The sequence below is a fragment of the Eurosta solidaginis genome, chromosome 3 (genome assembly GCF_040869045.1).
Source record: "Eurosta solidaginis isolate ZX-2024a chromosome 3, ASM4086904v1, whole genome shotgun sequence".
In the NCBI taxonomy this organism is placed as follows: Eukaryota; Metazoa; Arthropoda; class Insecta; order Diptera; family Tephritidae; genus Eurosta; species Eurosta solidaginis.
In genome coordinates this window covers 288,086,109-288,097,763 of record NC_090321.1, presented here as the reverse complement: position 1 = coordinate 288,097,763, position 11,655 = coordinate 288,086,109, and the positions used below count along the sequence as shown (strand labels likewise).

The 11,655-nt window shown below is 32.0% G+C and overlaps 1 protein-coding gene across 1 annotated transcript; it reads right to left on the bottom strand.

The window, feature by feature from the left end:
- Window positions 1-2,466: 2,466 nt before the first annotated feature.
- On the bottom strand, window positions 2,467-6,833 carry LOC137246168 (protein krueppel-like). Its single transcript, XM_067777251.1, has one exon. The coding sequence runs from the start codon at window positions 6,831-6,833 to the stop codon at window positions 5,919-5,921; it is 915 nt and encodes a 304-aa protein (XP_067633352.1). The 3' UTR covers window positions 2,467-5,918.
- Between the last annotated feature and the right edge of the window lie 4,822 nt (window positions 6,834-11,655).

Here is an 11,655-nt window from a genome sequence, read left to right as displayed (position 1 = left end):
CAAAAGGAAATTCTAAATGAAAGCCAGCACTTGTGTTGTAAAATAACTCCGTCCTGGTGGTAAATGCCAGAAGTTTTTTGGGACGTAGCTTAATTGCTGCTTTGTGATCTAATATTAATAAAAGTTTTGAAGTCACCAAAGCTAGTGCAAGAGCACACTTGATTCTTATCCGTCATAATACTATCAAATCGCTAGCACTCCTCAAAACCCAACGAAAGTCTCATAATGAATAATTTCTGTAACATAAAAATACTATTGCGATATTCAAAGAGCCTAGTCATGTGGTTATATATATATACTTAGATATATTTTTAATGAGTTTATTGAAACAAAAAATGATCTGGAGACAAATAATTTTTGAGCAGATAAGTTGATAAAGAGGTGCCATGAATACCCCATGTCTCACATGCACTGTACTTTGGATCGCATTCCAGTAGCGGACAATTAAATAGTTTGGAAACTTTGAATCATACCCTCCAAACCAGCGCTGTTCCAAGTTTTGTGATTTTCTATAACAATACAACAACAATTTTAATGGAGGACTCTCATGTAATATAATTTTGAAATGTGAAGTACAAATACATAATTTTCTTTCGAGAGAAGCCAGATGATAATTTTGCCAGGAAACTGCGTTTAACTTATTTGTAGACTTTTTCTTATCTAAATATATATTTATGTGGTGTACACTTTAGAATTACTATAATGCACAATCCTATTGACTGATAAGTATAAAATTACATATATTATCGCTTCTTTTACCAGAAACATCAATGTGTAAAATCAAAATGTTGGGACACCAAGTTGGAAAGTCTATCATTTTCCAAAAATCTATTCATTTAATTAACAATTACCTTATTTTTCAGGTTTTTAGTGTAGGAAGTGGCTATTCGTCCGGAGATTCCCAATAAGAACAGCCTTTAATATAATGTCGAACATTCAATTAACCCATTGAACCCTGTGACTCGATGTAAAAAAATGCACATTCATGCTTCTAGCAATTGGGCGGTGTTATGTAAATACAGAAATTAATAACCCACATAAACATAAGCAACATTTTTCATTTTCAACCGCAACTCAACGTACATTATTTATGACTAGTTTTACTTAATTATCTACATTCCTTTTACAGAATATAAGACTTAATTTGGAAAGTCATTTATAAATAATAATGTTTGATATTCCTTGTTGCGTATTAAAAACTTATTTTAAATAAAATTATAAAATATATCTCAAATCAATTTATTACAATACATTTGCATTTGAATTTTCATTAATATATTTATATTTACATATTTAGGAACACCGATTGCGCTTTCGGGACCATTTCAATACATCAGTATGTTTATATGCATCATATTCATTATTAATAAGTATCACAATCAGATTTATTCAACATGTTTTCAAAATCATTGTTAGTCATTGTTTTTTAACTTTTTTTAAATTTACATATGTATAACTAAACATTCCGTTTATATTTTATAATTTAATCGTTTTTTAAACGTAGATCACAATACAATTACCTTAACTTCTCATTGTCTGTGCATTGCCCCTACAAATATGTACATCTAAGCTGCTACAAATTACTGAAAATGTCATAACAATTGTGTTTAATTTACCTATTTAATTTATTTATTGCACTTTTCTTCAAAATATAAAAAAATATGCCTACAAACATACGCAGCTTAAAGACATGCACTTATGCATATAAAGGTATACTACATATGTATGTACATACACACATTACGTCTCTGGACAGGAAAATCGTAGCAAAATCTATTTACGAGTTTTATCAGTTATTTTCTTCTTTTATTGATGAAATTTTCGAAACTAATGCTTGGAATTTTCAGAAAGTTTTTGGCATGTAGATTTATAGTAAAATTTGTTTCAAAAACGTGTTTGAGGAATTCAAAAAGTCGAGAAGTTTCTGAAAATTCTCTTACCAACGAGTTTTCAGAAACTTCTTTGTTTTTCAGTTTTGTAATAAAATGTATTTTAAAAACTTGTTTGATAAAATGCAACAACTTTTTTTAAAACCTTTACGGAAATTTGGAAGTTATAAGCTTAAAGTTTTAGAAGCTTTTTTTGCAAGCAAATTAGTTTTTTTTTTTTTTTTGAATATATGACAGTAAAGAATTTTCAGAAATTCCTTGGGTATGCAGTTTTAAAGTAAAAGCAGTGTCACTCAAACGATACAAATGAAAATATCTAACTATTTGAAAAACTAATAATACATTATGTATGTATATTAAGTGTACGCATGGCCACTCGCGCACGAATCTCTACTACTCTAAAAGTTTCGGAAAGTTCTTAGCCAAAATTTCTAATTTTTTCGAAAACATATTTGAAGAAAGTTTACAGATTTTTCCTTAAACAGTATTCAGTTTTTTCTAAAATTATGTGGCAAAAATTCATCAAAAAAGCAAATAAATGATTGAATTTTTATATAGTTTATGCTGCAAATTTATTATGTATGTATGTATGTATGTACATGCATGTATGTATACATGTATACATTTTAAACATCACATTTTATTCAAATTATGATGAGTTTTAAATTTGAGTTCCTCAACCGGCTCTGCTGGTTACAACATCATTTTTAATTATTTTGAATTGCCATTTGCCAATACAGATGGATTTTGTTGAGAACATTTTTCATTCTTAACAGAATGATGTATCTTATATTATGCAACATTTTCTAAAACTTTTTAGATTTATTGATCATCCAATCTGGGCTTAATAATTACTACAACAAAATATTATTTTAACATGTTTCCTTAGTTAGTTAGTTTTTTTTTTACTAATTCATCACATAAAAAAGGAGGAAACATAAACAGTTTAAAAGTAAAATGTATGTAACAATGTGAATGCAGTGTTTATCATATTTCTGAAATGCGTTTTAGTTATCTTGTTTAAATTTGAAATAACTGAGATCAATATTATAACCATTACAACTTTGTTAATAATTTAAAAAATTTGTTTTATTTCTTTCTTTTTTTTCATCCAATTAACATACAATTTCTTCTTAAATTTAAGCTGAAATCAAGTGAAAACCCCTAATACCATCGCAATTTCATCAATGTACACCATTGACTTTGCATATAATATGTGTATGCATATCACTTTGTGCTTCAAGTATCACTAAATATCTACTCCTACATTTGGTTACCTTTAAAGGTGTCCTGCTTTTGTAATTATACTAAAATATATGTATGTATGTACAAAGTATATTCGTATGTAACAAAACTATATCGACAACTGAAGGAAAGATGTCCCAAGCACAGCTGTCGCTTCGAAAATTTTCGATCTCATAATTGTTTAAATACTACTTTATTTTAACTGAAAATGTATTCCCAATTCTATTGAAACAAAGTTTTCTTGAACTAAATGATCTTCAATCCTTTGCTGGTTCAGAGCGGTTTCGAATCGGCAGCTAAGTTCGGGACATCTTCCACTAAGCATATGCTGATTTTTATATATTACAGTGGATCAATACATATTCTCCTAACTCTCTGTCATACATACATACATATATTATTGCTAAAGAGAATATGTATGCATGTATGTACATATGTACATATGTACATATATTATCATAAAATTACTTTAACCTATAGTTAAATTTGTAAAAATAAATGAATGTAAATAAAAAAAACGACTAAGTTCTCAAGATCATTTGGAAATTTATAAGACTTCTTTTTTTATTTTGTTTAAAAGAATTCAATCACATTCGTGCTAATTAGAGTTAATGTGTGCTGCTTGGAGAACTCCCTTCCATATGCCACCCAAATATATTTAGTACATTTGTATACGCTATGTATGAATGTATGTATGTTTGTTCAGCAATTTCCATCTGATTTTTGGTACTATCATAAAAATGGGACTATTCATACAAACATACCTACATACAGACATCCATATATACAAATATACGTAATATGTATTTCAATTTTTCTCATCAACTATAAATGTTTGTACATTAGACCGGGTTGGTCCCCATACAAAACAAAAAAAGTTGTGAACGTTGGGAGGGCTTCGCAAATCTTTTTTTTTTTTTTAATTTTGTTTAACTCCTCGAAATACGGCCAAAATTGCTTTTTTATTGTAAATTGATTATTTGACATCCGAGGTTTTGGTCCCGACCAAAGCAACGGGAAACATTTTGAAAAATGTTTTTTCAGTTAGGAAACAGTTTTTCTAAGCAGCGTCGTCCCTCGGCAATGGTTTGGAAAACATTCCGAGGCTATTTCTTTAATGAAAATGTTACTAGAGAAAAGTCCCTGCCCGCCAATTGATAGGGAAAAATTAAAAAAAAAAAGAAAAAAAGAACCTCGACGCGAATTGTATTTTTTTTAAATCTTGACGAGCAAGTATTTGGAAATGTTCGCGCCTTTCTAGGTTTTCCAAAAAAATACTCATGTGCTTTTCGTCAGCGACAGCATTTGAAGACTCACTCGCAATGCGAAGATCGGTTGTCAGTTTCGCTAAGTCTACTTTTGACCTTATTGACGCCACAAATAACCCTTATACATATGAAAAAGTATTTTTTAAAAAGATATGTTAATGCATAATATGTAAAATTTTTTTATACGACTTAATACCTATATGACACTACTTTATTTTTGCTTGGATTCCAAGCTAAAATAACTGACGAAACTTTATCGGAAAGTCAAATTACAAAAACAATTTCTAACAAGAGAAAGAGAGACCAATATTGCCCTCAAAATAAAATAATTTTACATGTTTTTGTACATGTTTTAAATTTTATTTTTTCATTAGCCTTTTTCAAAACAAACACTATGCAAATAACACGAAAAAATTATTTCCCGCTCTGGTGGCTCACTTATTTCACACGAAAGTTCATTTTAGTTGTGCAGTTATGCACAAAATTTTCAAATTAAAAACAAAATTTTGATTTGTCAGACAAAATTAAGAAAAAACAACCGAATGTCAGAAAAACCTAACGAAATACAAACTGGCTCGTTTGTTTTTAACAAACTAGATTGCATTTTTCTTGTATTTTGGAATATAGCTTACACACTTAAACCAGTACCGAAGCCGTATTAAGAGGGAGTGAAACAATAAATTTAAGAAAAAATACACGAAACTAAAGTAGTGTCATAAGGTATAAGGATTGGTTTCCTCAAAAGCGGTGCCGCTATATAGTGGCCGTTACATGGCGGTAGAGTATGTTATCAAAAATGTTGCAGTGTAAAAGTAATTATGTGGAAACTAAGAAGACGGCGAAGTTCACCGTTACGTAATATAGAGGCAGGTCATACAATATTACGGCCCTCATGACGGTAGAAACTCATTCCTCAATGCTTTTTGCCACCGCTATTGGCAAAGCGGTGAACATTTTGTCAATTAATTGGAATTATTTATAAAAAACATTTTTGAATTTAATTAAAAAAACCGTTGAGAACGGCTTCATGACTGGAAAGGACATTATGTATGCAGATTTCCAAGACCAAAATATTGACGTATTAATTTTAAAAATCAAATGTTAAATAAACAATTTATATTTCCGAAACCCTTTCAACATAAGCGGACTTCTACAACTTTTTGTTTGTGGCCCAGTCTAATGTACATATGCAAATACATACATATGTGTGTAGTAAATACATGCATATATGTATGTATATAGTATATATATACGAATTCCACTAACTACTCTGCACTTTCGTTACAAAATGGATTCTCGAATACGTTGGAATGTGTTCTATATAATACACAAAAAAGACTACGATTAAACGCTTCTGATGCTGGTCTCGGCGAATCGGCTGTTGAACGTGATGATAATATTTACGAATTTGTTGCTGCCTCATTTTGTATTGTTTATCAATATTGTATCTCCATTTGTGTAATTGTTTGCTACAGAGTATCGGTGGTCATTGCATATAATATTTTGGTTGATTATATCATCGATGTTGATGTGTGCGCATGTGCAATACGAGATTGTGTTTGTGTTTTGATTTTTTGTGGCAAATTGGACATTCAAATTTTGGTTCAACGCCACATTCGAAACGCATATGACGATTAAGGCTATGTGGTCGTGCATAAGAATTTCCACATCGTTCACAAGTATATGCGCCGCCAAATGAACCACTTGAACCACCAGTTGTAATTGGTGTTATGTGACCACCACTACCACCACCGGTACTTCCACTATTACTGATTGCCAATGCACCAGTGGTTACTGCTTCATCACTGCAAATACTGCCCCCACCTGGAACTTGTGCTGAGTTGGCTGCTGCTGCTGCCGCTGCTGCGGAGGTAGATGGTCCTGAGGCAGCGATAGAACTAGACTCTGTTTGAATCGGCGGCACACTTTTTGTGTTTGCACTTTTTGGCGATGAAACCCTATTTGTAGGCCCTACACCGCTACCAACTCCTGATGGAGGAACAACTGAAGATGTACTAGTGCTATATCGTCGAGCCGATGTAATTGTAGTTGATTGGGTTGTTATCTGAGTCGGCACATGTGGTTGTGAAAAGTTAATCAAAGATGTTAGATGGGTTGTTGGAGTGGCCGCTATCGTTTGTAATGTAGATTGTTGCATTCCGGCAGGACTTGTTACTGTTCCACCACTAATTACAGCAGCTGCAGCCTGTTGCAATGCCATAGACACAAGATTCATTCGAAATGAACTTAAACGCAAATCACATGGCTGATCGTCATCTGTACTTTCAATTGGTAAAGTAACATTATTATCACCAGAAATGGCAACGGATAAAGTTCCTGTTTGGTTATCCATTCCGTGACCAGACATACTAACCAAATCGCCTTCCGTGTCATCCAAAGATGTATCCCGCTCGTATTTTATAAGAGGCATGGTAACAGGACTGCTTGGCGGACTTGATTTCAAACGTATTCTCCGATGAAACTTTGAGCTATTGTCTGCTAGTCTGCTCGTCACAATTGCTTTGTCTAGGTTCCAAAGAATGCGACAACGCCGTTATAATGACAGGTCAAACGATGATCAAGAAAATGAAGCCAAATCACAATTAAGAAATAGAAGTAATAAAAAGAATAAATAAGATTAGTTTATATTTTAGTTTCATCTAGAATAAAAAATATTTATCAACAAAAATATAGTATTAAATTCCCTATTCTGAACAAAAAAAAAAAAAATCAATTCGTTAGGAAAAACCTTTTATGAAATTGAAATATTACACTAATATCGCAAAAGAATCATTGCATTTTACTACCCATGAAACTCAAAAATTATCACATAAGCTTACATAAAATAAGTTGTAGTACATACAGAAATAAGTGACGATTGTAATGTTTGATTGTGGTGTTGACAGGGATTTGATGATACACTTAAAGGCGTTTATGCTTAGCAATATGATGATGATCGTGGTGATGATGATGATGGACACCTTTTTTGAATTTTGACACTTGCTATTATAAAAGTTGTTTCCAAATCAAATGACAAAAGGTTTTAGGATGAGTGCGCCCGAATGTATATTTTATTTATACATAAGTAAATGTGTATTTTTTGCTTATGTTTTGTGTGTTTCTGTGTGAAATTATGAATTAATATTGCAGGAAAATAATAATTTGTATTACGTAGTAAATATTATGCATACATATGCACAAATAAGCAGATAAACATAGAACATACATACATACTTATGTACTATTTATACATCCTGCATCAACATGTATTAAAATATACATGGACATTGGAATTGTCCAACAGCTGGAAAAGGTGACGGGGTGAACATTAAACACTGATTGAAAACGTTGTTCTGATCTGTAGCAAAGGACAGGAGCACATAGTAAATTGGTCCCCAACTGAAATATTTGATTCCTTAATATCTAGCAAAGTTTTTGTAAACGGGGTCGTCTCTAGGCAAGGGGTTGGAAAATGCTCTAAGCGCTCGGGGAGGTTTCATGAGAAAGGGAACCTTGATGCAGGATTAACTTTCCTTTTAAAATTATAGATATGTTGGATACAAATGTTGCAAAACCCTCCAACCGAACCAAAAGTATTGAATTTAATCTTTAAATCCAATTTCAATACATTTTTTTCTTCTTAAAGCAAGGTGATGATTTTAATATTTTTATTCGGTTGCAGCAGGTTTGTTTTGAAAAAGCTGTCAAAAGCGTCTTTGGATTTATCCATTGTGAATTCATACAAGTGAAAAATCTTTCTATTCCTCCATTGCCACGCCTACCTGTCAAACAATAGCTGATAGGGAAAATGGCTGTCGCGATATAATAATACAATATACCAGTCGTTTACAGAAATGTTCGAAAAACACTACTGAGCAAATGATTTAAGTAATCGGACAGCGATTGAACAGGTTATCGAAGCTGTTTACTATTGTGAATTTATTTCCCGAACATTCGCCCCTTGTATGAATTCACAATGAATTTACCACTCGAGGGATTATTAAAGAAAATTATTACCGATTTAAATACTTAATAATTATATAAGGCATATATCTATTTTATTAGAAAAAACTAAAAACTTCACTTTTGTTAAAAGTACATCGTACATATGTATGTACGTAACCGAATTTTTGGGTTAAAACATTTTACATGTCCGTAAAAACGAAATAATATAAGTACGTTGTTTTCATGAGAGCCAACCGGGTACCGGTGCGTATACGTAACATTTTTTGTTTTTTTTTTTTGTATCAAACAGCTACAATCTTTCACACCGAAGGTCTGGGATGAAGTCCCGGAAAAATCAAAAAATCTTTAGAAAAGTTGTTTCAATTAAAAAAAAAACAACTTTTCTAAGTGGGGTCGCCCCCCGACAGTTGTTTGGCAAACAACCCCGAGTGTATTTCTGCTACGAAAAAGCCTCTCTGCGAAAGTTCATCTACTTGCAGATGCCCTTCGGAGTCGGCATAAAACATATACCTCCTCTGAGGTACATCGCCCCCTGTTTTTATTTCTATTATTATTTACATTTATACATTCAAATGATGCTTAAGCCTGTTAAATAAGTTCAGCAGAAATGGGATTCCTCATATAAATTTCATATAAGGTTTCGATGAGTTGTCCTATTTTTATTGAACTTTTTATCGGTTCTACGGATATGTTTATAAGTTTTCCAAATATGTATTTTTACTACCGCCCGTTCATGTTAAACTGGGTCTTTTGAACTCTGAAGTCGTTGTCATACCGTCGTGGTTTCATAGTTTGGCAAACCGAGAAGTATATAAAGGTCTAAAACTGGTTTAGCAGAAAAAACTATATGAAAAAGGGAAGTTTCGGGCAGCCCAATAAGTGCAGCAGTATTTCAACAAGCTGATAATGTGCTGCAATTACGCTGTCAAAACTTTGATTTGCTAGCGATGATCATGTGATTGTCAACGTTTTATTCAAAGAACGCGATACGTTCCCAAAATTTTTTCCATTTCATAAAAAAAAATTCAAGGCGAAAAAAAAAAAGTTATTGCGGAATTCTAATCAATGAAAATGTGCTATTTTTGGATAACCATAATTTGTATACCGACATGTTTACATACATAAATTCTAACATGGGACGAAAAAAAAATTTCCAAGCGACAGCCTCTTAGTTTGAAGCCAATGTTGAGAAGCTCTCGAAAAATATTTATACTTATCCTTGCAAATGCAGCCAAAATTGTTTTTTTATAACTTGGTTATTTGACATTCGACTTTTGTTATTATTTTGTGCTTAAGAAGGTCTATATATCCTTTGAAGGCGTTTTCGAATAATTGTAACCCCCTTTATGTATGCTTTTTGTTTGACCAGAGTTCGAAAAAACCATTTTGTGTAAACGGCTGTAATAACAAAGTAAAAAAAGTTCAGAGCTGATCTAAAATATTCTACTTATGTATGTATAAGGACATATGTATGTATATAAGCAAAAAATGCTTATGCATGTATAAGCAACTGCAGATTGTCATCATCCCGCTAAAAGCTGCTACAGCCCTTTAACAAAAGTTCATATCAGAACGACAAAACACAACTGAGTGAAGGCTAACTAACTGTGCTAACTCTGGGACGCAGATGTTAGTGCACAGTCAGGCTTTTCTATGTTTTCGACTGCATCTCAAAATCATCCGCTTTGGCTTATTTTGTAATAAAAATACATACCACATACATAAATATGTGGGGCTAGAACAAGCTTATTCTAAGCTGCGAAAAACAAACCTACCCAGCCAGCATTTTTTGAAATTTTTGATCATAAAATATTCAAATATCATACCCCAAGATGATTAAAAACGTTCAAATTTAAAAGTATTTTCTATTCGAAAATTAATGCATCGTCGGGAGAAAAATGTACCATAAATGTGATTATTCTTGAATAATCATTTTTGATTCATGTTTCGAAACGCTTTTTATTCATATTTGTTATCATTGTAAAATTGAACTTTAATTGTTTTTTTGTTTTAGAGTGACTGCTTTTCACAGTCATTTTCAGATCATATTCGTGAACATATTTCAATCGTTTTAGTTGAGGTTTTTGAATCATTTTTGAATAAGATTATCATGATTTATTCTTCATATCTCATACAAAATAAGATACTACATGATAATCATATTTCATCACGGGAAAAAAGCATGCAGAAGTGCGCTATTTGAACCAAAGGTAATTCGCAAACAAACTTGACCAATATACACCTGCGACTACAACATCCAACATCAGTTATGATCGTCAATATCTTAAAATACGACGGGATGTGGAAGCCGTATTCAGGTATGTCAAGAGAGTTTCACTTACCTGGGATTCAAATAGCTCACAACCTTTGTATTGTCCAACCATTATGTATTTTCTGGGAAGCCGAAGGTGGAGAAGTGATTGGGGACATCTTCGGTTACGAGCAGCATTTACAATATACATATTTTTTCTAACTTCGTGATTGAAAAAATGTGTAGACGTAAAAAAAAAAATAAGATTTTTAATGAAAAGTAAAATTTTAACAAGTATAAAATTTATTGTTCAGTCAACAAATATAGTCGGAAAAGATTCGGAAAGCTCATTGAAAAATGATTATCAATTTTTGATCACGTACAGTAAACACATTTGATTCAAATATGATTCCAAAATGTGATTGAAAAACAATATTCAGTTTTTGATAATCAAAAGTATTCATATTTGATTATTCTTTTTGTTGATTTTTATGAAATATTAAAATTTAATCATCAAAGGACTTCAAAAATGATTCCAGAAAGTGATCGAAAAATGGTTTTCAGTTTTTGATCATCAAAAGTATACATATTTGATTATTTCTTTTGTTCAATTGTATGATAACTCATTATTTAGTCAGAAAGAGAAATCAAATTGTACTGATATGTAGGGAAATTCAAAATTGAATCACCTAAATGCTGAGTGGGAAGTGACTTCCCAGAACCGGATCGGAATTCACAAATTTGTTCTATCGAAATCGAAATCAAAACCGGTATCGAAAGTAGAAGCATACTACAAGAATCGAATACATTGTAAATAGAGAGAATAACGAATATAATAATACAAGCAAATACAAATGTGATATGATTTAAGTCTGTGTACAATCTGCAACCTGGAGATTAATATTTTCGATTTTTTCCATTAAATATTTCGACTAGTCGGCTTCCGCAGTACACCCGATTCAAAACAGGCACGTTCTAAATCGGAAGTCTAAATCAATCGGAGCTTCCGACGTATCGCAGCTTTGCTCCATCCCTA

Coding starts and splice junctions, on each gene's coding strand:
- LOC137246168 (XM_067777251.1), bottom strand. CDS start 6,833: ATGCCTCTTATAAAATACGAGCGGGATACATCTTTGGATGACACGGAA.